The sequence below is a fragment of the Amblyraja radiata genome, chromosome 14 (genome assembly GCF_010909765.2).
Source record: "Amblyraja radiata isolate CabotCenter1 chromosome 14, sAmbRad1.1.pri, whole genome shotgun sequence".
Taxonomy (NCBI): domain Eukaryota; kingdom Metazoa; phylum Chordata; class Chondrichthyes; order Rajiformes; family Rajidae; genus Amblyraja; species Amblyraja radiata.
In genome coordinates this window covers 2,106,805-2,120,695 of record NC_045969.1, presented here as the reverse complement: position 1 = coordinate 2,120,695, position 13,891 = coordinate 2,106,805, and the positions used below count along the sequence as shown (strand labels likewise).

General features: G+C 50.7%; 1 protein-coding gene across 1 annotated transcript in view; it reads right to left on the bottom strand.

Moving 5' to 3' along the window:
- Positions 1-13,891, bottom strand: part of LOC116980277 (erythrocyte band 7 integral membrane protein-like) — a 40,276-nt gene that overhangs the window by 22,255 nt on the left and 4,130 nt on the right. Inside the window, exons 2-3 of the mRNA XM_033032345.1 lie at positions 13,577-13,696; positions 1,015-1,103 (exon numbers count right to left, since the gene is read on the bottom strand). Coding sequence (XP_032888236.1) covers positions 1,015-1,103; positions 13,577-13,649 — 162 coding nt within the window. The 5' untranslated portion in view covers positions 13,650-13,696. The remainder of the gene's footprint in view (positions 1-1,014; positions 1,104-13,576; positions 13,697-13,891) is intronic.

Below are 13,891 nucleotides of genomic sequence, written 5' to 3'. Positions count from 1 at the left end.
TTAAAATTCAGAAAAAAAAGACAAAAAGGACAGACAGAATGTTGGCGAGGCTGCCATCGCAGGCGGCGCCACCCGGTGGATTGTTCGGTATATCGATGCTGCTAAGGATAACTAACTCCTCTCTGGCACACACCTCAGGGTCTAAGGTTTGCACGTGCTGCACTTGATGGGGGAAACTCTTCACAAAACACATCGTGCAGGAGGAACTCAGCCGGTTCGGCAGCATCCACATTTGCTTCCGTCTCTAGAATAATCCACCCGGAAATGTGTGGATATTGATAATTTGGGTGGGCGTTTTGGTCGGGGTGGAAGAGTTGGGCCACAGGGCTTGTTCCCACCCCGTGTGACTATGACTCTAAACTCCCTCGGTTCGAGAGAGGGTCTGGGATGAGATGCAGTGGCTGGGTGTGCAGAGAGGAACTGGAGATGCCGGTTTACACCAAAGATAGACAAGGAACTGCAGATGCCGGTTTACAAACAAAAACTACAAAGTGCTGGAGTAACTCAGTGGGTCAGGCAGCATCTCCGGAGAAAGTGGATAGATGATGTTTCGGGTCAGGACTGGGCTGAAGAAGATCTGAAGAAAGGTCTCTATCCATGTTCTCCACAGATGCTGCCTGACCCGCTGAGTTACTCCAGCACTCTGTGAAACGTCACCTATCCATGTTCTCCACAGATGCTGCCTGACCCGCTGAGTTACTCCAGCACTCTGTGAAACGTCACCTATCCATGTTCTCCACAGATGCTGCCTGACCCGCTGAGTTACTCCAGCACTCTGTGAAACGTCACCTATCCATGTTCTCCACAGATGCTGCCTGACCCGTGGCGTTTCTGCAAGACTCTGGAGAAGTCTGATGAAGGGTCTCGACCCGAAACGTCACCTATTCCTTTTCTCCAGAGATGTCACGTGACCCGCTGAGTTACTCCAGCGTTTCGTGTCTCTCTGCAATAGCTGGGGTTTGGGGACAGTTGCTGAACAACCCTTCAAAGCCACAAGAAGAGACATTTATTTACCTTAAGGCAGAACCAGATGGAGATGGGGAAGGTTGCGAGGATTAACATTACCGAGCCGATGATGAGCATCCAGGCACACCATCCATACCCTGCCGAGAGAGCAATAACGGTGGAAAGTTTAGGTTAGTTCATGGCTACATGACTAAAGACTACAAAAAGTAGTAAACACTGCCCAGTCCATCATCGGTTCTGACCTCCCTTCCATCGAGGGGATTTATCGCAGTCACTGCCTCAAAAAGGCTGGCAGCATCATCAAGGACCCACACCATCCTGGCCACACACTCATCTCCCCGCTACCTTCAGGTAGAAGGTACAGGAGCCTGAAGACTGCAACGACCAGGTTCAGGAATAGCTACATCCCCACAGCCATCAGGCTATTAATGTTGGCTCGGACAAAACTCTGAACATTAATAGCCCATTATCTGTTATTTGCACTTTATCAGTTTATTTATTCATGTGTGTATATATTTATATAATGGTATATGGACACACTGATCTGTTTTGTAGTCAATGCCGACTATATTCTGTTGTGCTGAAACAAAGCAAGAATTTCATTGTCCTATCTGGGACACGTGACAATAAACTCTCTTGAACTTGATTGTCACGTGTACCAAGTTTAATGTTGCGTGCTATCCAGTCAGCGGAAAGATTCTACATGATCACTATTCCCGGGATGGCGGGACTGACATATGTTGATAGGATGGACTGAGTGGGCTTGCATACACTGGAATTTAGAAGGATGACAACAGACAATAGACAATAGGTCCAGGAGTAGGCCATTCGGCCCTTCAAGCCAGCACTGCCATTCAATGCTTAAGAAGGAACTGCAGATGCTGGAAAATCGAAGGTAGACAAAAATGCTGGAGAAACTCAGCGGGTGAGGCAGCATCTATGGAGCGAAGGAATTGGTGACGTTTCGGGTCTGAAGAAGGGTCTCAACCCGAAACATCGCATATTTCCTTCGCTCCATAGATGCTGCCTCACCTGCTGAGTTTCTCCAGCATTTTTGTGATCATTGCTGATTATCCCCAATCAGTACAGTGTAGGTTCACCAGGTTAATCCCCGGGATGGCGGGACTGTCATATGTTGATAGAATGGAGCGGCTGGGCTTGTTGTATACACTGGAATTTAGAAGGATGAGAGGAATATCTTATTGGAATATATAAAATTATTAAGGGATTGGACACACTAGAGGCAGGAAACATGTTCCCAATGTTGGGGGAGTCCAGAACCAGGGGCCACAGTTTAAGAATAAGGGGTAGGCCATTTAGAACGGAGATGAGGAAAAACTTCTTCACCCAGAGAGTTGTGAGTCTGTGGAATTCTCTGCCTCAGAGGGTGGTGGAGGCCGGTTCCCTGGATGTTTTCAAGAGAGAGCTAGACAGAGTTCTTAAAGATAGCAGTGTCAAGGGATATGGGGAGAAGGCAGGAACGGGGTACTGGTTTTGGATGATCAGCCATGATCACAATGAATGGCGGTGCTGGCTCGAAGGGCCAAATGGCCTACTCCTGCACCTATTGTCTATTGTCTAATCAACCCGCCCACAGCATAACGATACTGGCTAAAGGGAATAGCGTTTAGTGCAAGATAAAGTCCAGTGAAGTCCGATTAAAGATATGTAGGAAGGAACTGCAGATGCTGGTTTATACACAAAGAGAGACACAAACTGCTGGAGCGTCTCCGGAGAAAAGGAACAGGTGACGTTTAGGGTCAGGACCCTTCTAGACTTGCTGCCTGACCCGCTGAGTTGCTCCAGCACTTTGTGTCTCTCTCTGATTAAAAATAGTTTGAGGGTCTCGAATGAGGGAGATGGGAAGTCAGGACCACTCTCTAGTTGGAGAGAGGACGTTTCAGTTGCCTGATAACTCAAAGGTTCAAAGGTTCAAAGGGTTCAAAGGTTGATTTATTGTCACATACACCTAGATGTAGTGAAATTCCTTTTGCCAATGCAGCACATAAGAAAGAATACAAACATAACAATAATAAATAGCTTTAACATAAAAACATCCCCCCACAATGGTTCCCATTATGGGGGAAGGCACAACTGTCACTGATTCCGTATAAAATCATGAGAGGAATAGATTGGGTAGATGCACAGTGTCTCTTGCCCAGAGTAGGGGAACCGAGGACCAGAGGGCATGAGATGATGACATTAGTCTGGAGATGAGGAAACACTTTTTCTCACAGAGAGTTGTGAGTCTGTGGAATTCTCTGCCTCAGAGGGAGGTGGAGGCCGGTTCTCTGGATACTTTCAAGAGAGAGCTAGCTAGGGCTCTTAAAGATAGGGGTTATGGAAAGAAGGCAGGAACGGGGTACTGATTTTGGATGATCAGCCATGATCACAATGAATGGCGGTGCTGGCTCGAGGGGCCGAATGGCCTACTCCTGCATCTATTGTCTATAGCACAGAGTCTCTTATCCAGAGCAGAGAAACCGAGCACCAGAGGACAAAAGGTGAAGGGGAAATATTTAATAGGAATCTGAGGGGTACCTTTTTCACACAAAGGGTGGTGGGTGTATTGAACAAGCTGCTGGAGGGTATTTTGAGGCTGGGACTATCCCAACGTTTAAGAAACAGTTCGACAGGTACATGGATACGATAGGTTTGGAGGGATATGGACCAAACAGAGGCAGGCGGGACTAGTGTAGATGGGACATGTTGGCTGGTGTGGGCCAAGTTGGGCTGAAGGGCCTGTTTCCACACTGTATCACTCTATGACTAGTGTAGATGGGACATGTTGGCTGGTGTGGGCAAGTTGGGCTGAAGGGCCTGTTTCCACACTGTATCACTCTATGACTAGTGTAGATGGGACATGTTGGCTGGTGTGGGCAAGTTTGGCTGAAGGGCCTGTTTCCACACTGTATCACTCTATGACTAGTGTAGATGGGACATGTTGGCTGGTGTGGGCAAGTTGGGCTGAAGGGCCTGTTTCCACACTGTATCACTCTATGACTAGTGTAGATGGGACATGTTGGCTGGTGTGGGCAAGTTGGGCTGAAGGGCCTGTTTCCACACTGTATCACTCTATGACTAGTGTAGATGGGACATGGTGGCTGGTGTGGGCAAGTTGGGCTGAAGGGCCTGTTTCCACACTGTATCACTCTATGACTAGTGTAGATGGGACATGTTGGCTGGTGTGGGCAAGTTGGGCTGAAGGGCCTGTTTCCACACTGTATCACTCTATGACTAGTGTAGATGGGACATGGTGGCTGGTGTGGGCAAGTTGGGCTGAAGGGCCTGTTTCCACACTGTATCACTCTATGACTAGTGTAGATGGGACATGTTGGCTGGTGTGGGCAAGTTGGGCTGAAGGGCCTGTTTCCACACTGTATCACTCTATGACTAGTGTAGATGGGACATGTTGGCTGGTGTGGGCAAGTTGGGCTGAAGGGCCTGTTTCCACACTGTATCACTCTATGACTAGTGTAGATGGGACATGTTGGCTGGTGTGGGCAAGTTGGGCTGAAGGGCCTGTTTCCACACTGTATCACTCTATGACTAGTGTAGATGGGACATGTTGGCTGGTGTGGGCAAGTTGGGCTGAAGGGCCTGTTTCCACACTGTATCACTCTATGACTAGTGTAGATGGGACATGTTGGCTGGTGTGGGCAAGTTGGGCTGAAGGGCCGGTTTCCACACTGTATCACTCTGTGACTAGTGTAGATGGGACATGTTGGCTGGTGTGGGCAAGTTGGGCTGAAGGGCCGGTTTCCACACTGTATCACTCTGTGACTAGTGTAGATGGGACATGTTGGCTGGTGTGGGCAAGTTGGGCTGAAGGGCCTGTTTCCACACTGTATCACTCTGTGACTAGTGTAGATGGGACATGTTGGCTGGTGTGGGCAAGTTGGGCTGAAGGGCCTGTTTCCACACTGTATCACTCTGTGACTAGTGTAGATGGGACATGGTGGCTGGTGTGGGCAAGTTGGGCTGAAGGGCCTGTTTCCACACTGTATCACTCTGTGACTAGTGTAGATGGGACATGTTGGCTGGTGTGGGCAAGTTGGGCTGAAGGGCCTGTTTCCACACTGTATCACTCTGTGACTAGTGTAGATGGGACATGGTGGCTGGTGTGGGCAAGTTGGGCTGAAGGGCCTGTTTCCACACTGTATCACTCTATGACTAGTGTAGATGGGACATGTTGGCTGGTGTGGGCAAGTTGGGCTGAAGGGCCTGTTTCCACACTGTATCACTCTATGACTAGTGTAGATGGGACATGTTGGCTGGTGTGGGCAAGTTGGGCTGAAGGGCCTGTTTCCACACTGTATCACTCTATGACTAGTGTAGATGGGACATGTTGGCTGGTGTGGGCAAGTTGGGCTGAAGGGCCTGTTTCCACACTGTATCACTCTATGACTAGTGTAGATGGGACATGTTGGCTGGTGTGGGCAAGTTGGGCTGAAGGGCCTGTTTCCACACTGTATCACTCTATGACTAGTGTAGATGGGACATGTTGGCTGGTGTGGGCAAGTTGGGCTGAAGGGCCTGTTTCCACACTGTATCACTCTGTGACTAGTGTAGATGGGACATGTTGGCTGGTGTGGGCAAGTTGGGCTGAAGGGCCTGTTTCCACACTGTATCACTCTATGACTAGTGTAGATGGGACATGGTGGCTGGTGTGGGCAAGTTGGGCTGAAGGGCCTGTTTCCACACTGTATCACTCTGTGACTAGTGTAGATGGGACATGTTGGCTGGTGTGGGCAAGTTGGGCTGAAGGGCCTGTTTCCACACTGTATCACTCTGTGACTAGTGTAGATGGGACATGGTGGCTGGTGTGGGCAAGTTGGGCTGAAGGGCCTGTTTCCACACTGTATCACTCTATGACTAGTGTAGATGGGACATGTTGGCTGGTGTGGGCAAGTTGGGCTGAAGGGCCTGTTTCCACACTGTATCACTCTATGACTAGTGTAGATGGGACATGTTGGCTGGTGTGGGCAAGTTGGGCTGAAGGGCCTGTTTCCACACTGTATCACTCTATGACTAGTGTAGATGGGACATGTTGGCTGGTGTGGGCAAGTTGGGCTGAAGGGCCTGTTTCCACACTGTATCACTCTATGACTAGTGTAGATGGGACATGTTGGCTGGTGTGGGCAAGTTGGGCTGAAGGGCCTGTTTCCACACTGTATCACTCTATGACTAGTGTAGATGGGACATGTTGGCTGGTGTGGGCAAGTTGGGCTGAAGGGCCTGTTTCCACACTGTATCACTCTATGACTAGTGTAGATGGGACATGTTGGCTGGTGTGGGCAAGTTGGGCTGAAGGGCCTGTTTCCACACTGTATCACTCTATGACTAGTGTAGATGGGACATGTTGGCTGGTGTGGGCAAGTTGGGCTGAAGGGCCTGTTTCCACACTGTATCACTCTATGACTAGTGTAGATGGGACATGTTGGCTGGTGTGGGCAAGTTGGGCTGAAGGGCCTGTTTCCACACTGTATCACTCTATGACTAGTGTAGATGGGACATGTTGGCTGGTGTGGGCAAGTTGGGCTGAAGGGCCTGTTTCCACACTGTATCACTCTATGACTAGTGTAGATGGGACATGTTGGCTGGTGTGGGCAAGTTGGGCTGAAGGGCCTGTTTCCACACTGTATCACTCTATGACTAGTGTAGATGGGACATGTTGGCTGGTGTGGGCAAGTTGGGCTGAAGGGCCTGTTTCCACACTGTATCACTCTATGACTAGTGTAGATGGGACATGTTGGCTGGTGTGGGCAAGTTGGGCTGAAGGGCCTGTTTCCACACTGTATCACTCTATGACTAGTGTAGATGGGACATGTTGGCTGGTGTGGGCAAGTTGGGCTGAAGGGCCTGTTTCCACACTGTATCACTCTATGACTAGTGTAGATGGGACATGTTGGCTGGTGTGGGCAAGTTGGGCTGAAGGGCCTGTTTCCACACTGTATCACTCTATGACTAGTGTAGATGGGACATGTTGGCTGGTGTGGGCAAGTTGGGCTGAAGGGCCTGTTTCCACACTGTATCACTCTATGACTAGTGTAGATGGGACATGTTGGCTGGTGTGGGCAAGTTGGGCTGAAGGGCCTGTTTCCACACTGTATCACTCTATGACTAGTGTAGATGGGACATGTTGGCTGGTGTGGGCAAGTTGGGCTGAAGGGCCTGTTTCCACACTGTATCACTCTATGACTAGTGTAGATGGGACATGTTGGCTGGTGTGGGCAAGTTGGGCTGAAGGGCCTGTTTCCACACTGTATCACTCTATGACTAGTGTAGATGGGACATGTTGGCTGGTGTGGGCAAGTTGGGCTGAAGGGCCTGTTTCCACACTGTATCACTCTATGACTAGTGTAGATGGGACATGTTGGCTGGTGTGGGCAAGTTGGGCTGAAGGGCCTGTTTCCACACTGTATCACTCTATGACTAGTGTAGATGGGACATGTTGGCTGGTGTGGGCAAGTTGGGCTGAAGGGCCTGTTTCCACACTGTATCACTCTGTGACTAGTGTAGATGGGACATGTTGGCTGGTGTGGGCAAGTTGGGCTGAAGGGCCTGTTTCCACACTGTATCACTCTGTGACTAGTGTAGATGGGACATGTTGGCTGGTGTGGGCAAGTTGGGCTGAAGGGCCTGTTTCCACACTGTATCACTCTGTGACTAGTGTAGATGGGACATGGTGGCTGGTGTGGGCAAGTTGGGCTGAAGGGCCTGTTTCCACACTGTATCACTCTATGACTAGTGTAGATGGGACATGTTGGCTGGTGTGGGCAAGTTGGGCTGAAGGGCCTGTTTCCACACTGTATCACTCTATGACTAGTGTAGATGGGACATGTTGGCTGGTGTGGGCAAGTTGGGCTGAAGGGCCTGTTTCCACACTGTATCACTCTATGACTAGTGTAGATGGGACATGTTGGCTGGTGTGGGCAAGTTGGGCTGAAGGGCCTGTTTCCACACTGTATCACTCTATGACTAGTGTAGATGGGACATGTTGGCTGGTGTGGGCAAGTTGGGCTGAAGGGCCGGTTTCCACACTGTATCACTCTGTGACTAGTGTAGATGGGACATGTTGGCTGGTGTGGGCAAGTTGGGCTGAAGGGCCTGTTTCCACACTGTATCACTCTGTGACTAGTGTAGATGGGACATGTTGGCTGGTGTGGGCAAGTTGGGCTGAAGGGCCTGTTTCCACACTGTATCACTCTATGACTAGTGTAGATGGGACATGGTGGCTGGTGTGGGCAAGTTGGGCTGAAGGGCCTGTTTCCACACTGTATCACTCTGTGACTAGTGTAGATGGGACATGTTGGCTGGTGTGGGCAAGTTGGGCTGAAGGGCCTGTTTCCACACTGTATCACTCTGTGACTAGTGTAGATGGGACATGTTGGCTGGTGTGGGCAAGTTGGGCTGAAGGGCCTGTTTCCACACTGTATCACTCTATGACTAGTGTAGATGGGACATGTTGGCTGGTGTGGGCAAGTTGGGCTGAAGGGCCTGTTTCCACACTGTATCACTCTATGACTAGTGTAGATGGGACATGTTGGCTGGTGTGGGCAAGTTGGGCTGAAGGGCCTGTTTCCACACTGTATCACTCTATGACTAGTGTAGATGGGACATGTTGGCTGGTGTGGGCAAGTTGGGCTGAAGGGCCTGTTTCCACACTGTATCACTCTATGACTAGTGTAGATGGGACATGTTGGCTGGTGTGGGCAAGTTGGGCTGAAGGGCCTGTTTCCACACTGTATCACTCTATGACTAGTGTAGATGGGACATGTTGGCTGGTGTGGGCAAGTTGGGCTGAAGGGCCTGTTTCCACACTGTATCACTCTATGACTAGTGTAGATGGGACATGTTGGCTGGTGTGGGCAAGTTGGGCTGAAGGGCCTGTTTCCACACTGTATCACTCTGTGACTAGTGTAGATGGGACATGTTGGCTGGTGTGGGCAAGTTGGGCTGAAGGGCCTGTTTCCACACTGTATCACTCTATGACTAGTGTAGATGGGACATGGTGGCTGGTGTGGGCAAGTTGGGCTGAAGGGCCTGTTTCCACACTGTATCACTCTATGACTAGTGTAGATGGGACATGTTGGCTGGTGTGGGCAAGTTGGGCTGAAGGGCCTGTTTCCACACTGTATCACTCTGTGACTAGTGTAGATGGGACATGGTGGCTGGTGTGGGCAAGTTGGGCTGAAGGGCCTGTTTCCACACTGTATCACTCTATGACTAGTGTAGATGGGACATGTTGGCTGGTGTGGGCAAGTTGGGCTGAAGGGCCTGTTTCCACACTGTATCACTCTATGACTAGTGTAGATGGGACATGTTGGCTGGTGTGGGCAAGTTGGGCTGAAGGGCCTGTTTCCACACTGTATCACTCTATGACTAGTGTAGATGGGACATGTTGGCTGGTGTGGGCAAGTTGGGCTGAAGGGCCTGTTTCCACACTGTATCACTCTATGACTAGTGTAGATGGGACATGTTGGCTGGTGTGGGCAAGTTGGGCTGAAGGGCCTGTTTCCACACTGTATCACTCTATGACTAGTGTAGATGGGACATGTTGGCTGGTGTGGGCAAGTTGGGCTGAAGGGCCTGTTTCCACACTGTATCACTCTATGACTAGTGTAGATGGGACATGTTGGCTGGTGTGGGCAAGTTGGGCTGAAGGGCCTGTTTCCACACTGTATCACTCTATGACTAGTGTAGATGGGACATGTTGGCTGGTGTGGGCAAGTTGGGCTGAAGGGCCTGTTTCCACACTGTATCACTCTATGACTAGTGTAGATGGGACATGTTGGCTGGTGTGGGCAAGTTGGGCTGAAGGGCCTGTTTCCACACTGTATCACTCTATGACTAGTGTAGATGGGACATGTTGGCTGGTGTGGGCAAGTTGGGCTGAAGGGCCTGTTTCCACACTGTATCACTCTATGACTAGTGTAGATGGGACATGTTGGCTGGTGTGGGCAAGTTGGGCTGAAGGGCCTGTTTCCACACTGTATCACTCTATGACTAGTGTAGATGGGACATGTTGGCTGGTGTGGGCAAGTTGGGCTGAAGGGCCTGTTTCCACACTGTATCACTCTATGACTAGTGTAGATGGGACATGTTGGCTGGTGTGGGCAAGTTGGGCTGAAGGGCCTGTTTCCACACTGTATCACTCTATGACTAGTGTAGATGGGACATGTTGGCTGGTGTGGGCAAGTTGGGCTGAAGGGCCTGTTTCCACACTGTATCACTCTATGACTAGTGTAGATGGGACATGTTGGCTGGTGTGGGCAAGTTGGGCTGAAGGGCCTGTTTCCACACTGTATCACTCTATGACTAGTGTAGATGGGACATGTTGGCTGGTGTGGGCAAGTTGGGCTGAAGGGCCTGTTTCCACACTGTATCACTCTATGACTAGTGTAGATGGGACATGTTGGCTGGTGTGGGCAAGTTGGGCTGAAGGGCCTGTTTCCACACTGTATCACTCTATGACTAGTGTAGATGGGACATGTTGGCTGGTGTGGGCAAGTTGGGCTGAAGGGCCTGTTTCCACACTGTATCACTCTATGACTAGTGTAGATGGGACATGTTGGCTGGTGTGGGCAAGTTGGACTGAAGGGCCTGTTTCCACACTGTATCACTCTATGACTAGTGTAGATGGGACATGTTGGCTGGTGTGGGCAAGTTGGGCTGAAGGGCCTGTTTCCACACTGTATCACTCTATGACTAGTGTAGATGGGACATGTTGGCTGGTGTGGGCAAGTTGGGCTGAAGGGCCTGTTTCCACACTGTATCACTCTATGACTAGTGTAGATGGGACATGTTGGCTGGTGTGGGCAAGTTGGGCTGAAGGGCCTGTTTCCACACTGTATCACTCTATGACTAGTGTAGATGGGACATGTTGGCTGGTGTGGGCAAGTTGGGCTGAAGGGCCTGTTTCCACACTGTATCACTCTATGACTAGTGTAGATGGGACATGTTGGCTGGTGTGGGCAAGTTGGGCTGAAGGGCCTGTTTCCACACTGTATCACTCTGTGACTAGTGTAGATGGGACATGTTGGCTGGTGTGGGCAAGTTGGGCTGAAGGGCCTGTTTCCACACTGTATCACTCTATGACTAGTGTAGATGGGACATGTTGGCTGGTGTGGGCAAGTTGGGCTGAAGGGCCTGTTTCCACACTGTATCACTCTGTGACTAGTGTAGATGGGACATGGTGGCTGGTGTGGGCAAGTTGGGCTGAAGGGCCTGTTTCCACACTGTATCACTCTATGACTAGTGTAGATGGGACATGTTGGCTGGTGTGGGCAAGTTGGGCTGAAGGGCCTGTTTCCACACTGTATCACTCTATGACTAGTGTAGATGGGACATGTTGGCTGGTGTGGGCAAGTTGGGCTGAAGGGCCTGTTTCCACACTGTATCACTCTATGACTAGTGTAGATGGGACATGTTGGCTGGTGTGGGCAAGTTGGGCTGAAGGGCCTGTTTCCACACTGTATCACTCTATGACTAGTGTAGATGGGACATGTTGGCTGGTGTGGGCAAGTTGGGCTGAAGGGCCTGTTTCCACACTGTATCACTCTATGACTAGTGTAGATGGGACATGTTGGGCCAGTATGGGCAAGTTGGGCTGAAGGGCCTGTTTCCACACTGTATCACTCTATGACTAGTGTAGATGGGACATGTTGGCTGGTGTGGGCAAGTTGGGCTGAAGGGCCTGTTTCCACACTGTATCACTCTATGACTAGTGTAGATGGGACATGTTGGCTGGTGTGGGCAAGTTGGGCTGAAGGGCCTGTTTCCACACTGTATCACTCTATGACTAGTGTAGATGGGACATGTTGGGCCAGTATGGGCAAGTTGGGCTGAAGGGCCTGTTTCCACACTGTATCACTCTATGACTAGTGTAGATGGGACATGGTGGCTGGTGTGGGCAAGTTGGGCTGAAGGGCCTGTTTCCACACTGTATCACTCTATGACTAGTGTAGATGGGACATGGTGGCTGGTGTGGGCAAGTTGGGCTGAAGGGCCTGTTTCCACACTGTATCACTCTATGACTAGTGTAGATGGGACATGTTGGCTGGTGTGGGCAAGTTGGGCTGAAGGGCCTGTTTCCACACTGTATCACTCTATGACTAGTGTAGATGGGACATGTTGGCTGGTGTGGGCAAGTTGGGCTGAAGGGCCTGTTTCCACACTGTATCACTCTGTGACTAGTGTAGATGGGACATGGTGGCTGGTGTGGGCAAGTTGGGCTGAAGGGCCTGTTTCCACACTGTATCACTCTATGACTAGTGTAGATGGGACATGTTGGCTGGTGTGGGCAAGTTGGGCTGAAGGGCCTGTTTCCACACTGTATCACTCTGTGACTAGTGTAGATGGGACATGTTGGCTGGTGTGGGCAAGTTGGGCTGAAGGGCCTGTTTCCACACTGTATCACTCTATGACTAGTGTAGATGGGACATGTTGGCTGGTGTGGGCAAGTTGGGCTGAAGGGCCTGTTTCCACACTGTATCACTCTGTGACTAGTGTAGATGGGACATGTTGGCTGGTGTGGGCAAGTTGGGCTGAAGGGCCTGTTTCCACACTGTATCACTCTATGACTAGTGTAGATGGGACATGTTGGCTGGTGTGGGCAAGTTGGGCTGAAGGGCCTGTTTCCACACTGTATCACTCTGTGACTAGTGTAGATGGGACATGGTGGCTGGTGTGGGCAAGTTGGGCTGAAGGGCCTGTTTCCACACTGTATCACTCTATGACTAGTGTAGATGGGACATGTTGGCTGGTGTGGGCAAGTTGGGCTGAAGGGCCTGTTTCCACACTGTATCACTCTGTGACTAGTGTAGATGGGACATGTTGGCTGGTGTGGGCAAGTTGGGCTGAAGGGCCTGTTTCCACACTGTATCACTCTATGACTAGTGTAGATGGGACATGTTGGCTGGTGTGGGCAAGTTGGGCTGAAGGGCCTGTTTCCACACTGTATCACTCTATGACTAGTGTAGATGGGACATGTTGGCTGGTGTGGGCAAGTTGGGCTGAAGGGCCTGTTTCCACACTGTATCACTCTATGACTAGTGTAGATGGGACATGTTGGGCCAGTATGGGCAAGTTGGGCTGAAGGGCCTGTTTCCACACTGTATCACTCTATGACTAGTGTAGATGGGACATGTTGGCTGGTGTGGGCAAGTTGGGCTGAAGGGCCTGTTTCCACACTGTATCACTCTGTGACTAGTGTAGATGGGACATGTTGGCTGGTGTGGGCAAGTTGGGCTGAAGGGCCTGTTTCCACACTGTATCACTCTATGACTAGTGTAGATGGGACATGTTGGGCCAGTATGGGCAAGTTGGGCTGAAGGGCCTGTTTCCACACTGTATCACTCTATGACTAGTGTAGATGGGACATGTTGGGCCAGTATGGGCAAGTTGGGCTGAAGGGCCTGTTTCCACACTGTATCACTCTATGACTAGTGTCGCTGGGTCATGTTGGGCCAGTATGGGCAAGTTGGGCTGAAGGGCCTGTTTCCACACTGTATCACTCTATGACTCGATGGAGATGTGCGTTCTCAAACTTCAACATGAGCCGGAAGGGTGAGGGTTAAAATATCTTTGTCATTTAACGAACCAATACCTTCATCTTCTTTCTCCTCTTGCACAGTTTCATCAATGCTACGTGCTTGTATCTGTGTTTTGTATTCATCCATGGCTGCGCTCTCTTTCTCTAGCCCCGAGCTGGAACTGGAGCCGATCGCTGGAAGACAGAGACAACAATCAGTGAGTGGGAGACACGCGAGTGGGGGCAGGAGGGGCGGGCACTGGGCTGGCCGGGGCAGAGGATGGGCAGGGGATGGCCCCACCGCCGACAGGGCTGCCAGGGTTGCTATGGCACCGGGGCACTGCAGAGCGCTCAAGTATCACAGCAGCATGGGCTGCCAGAGCTCTTAAA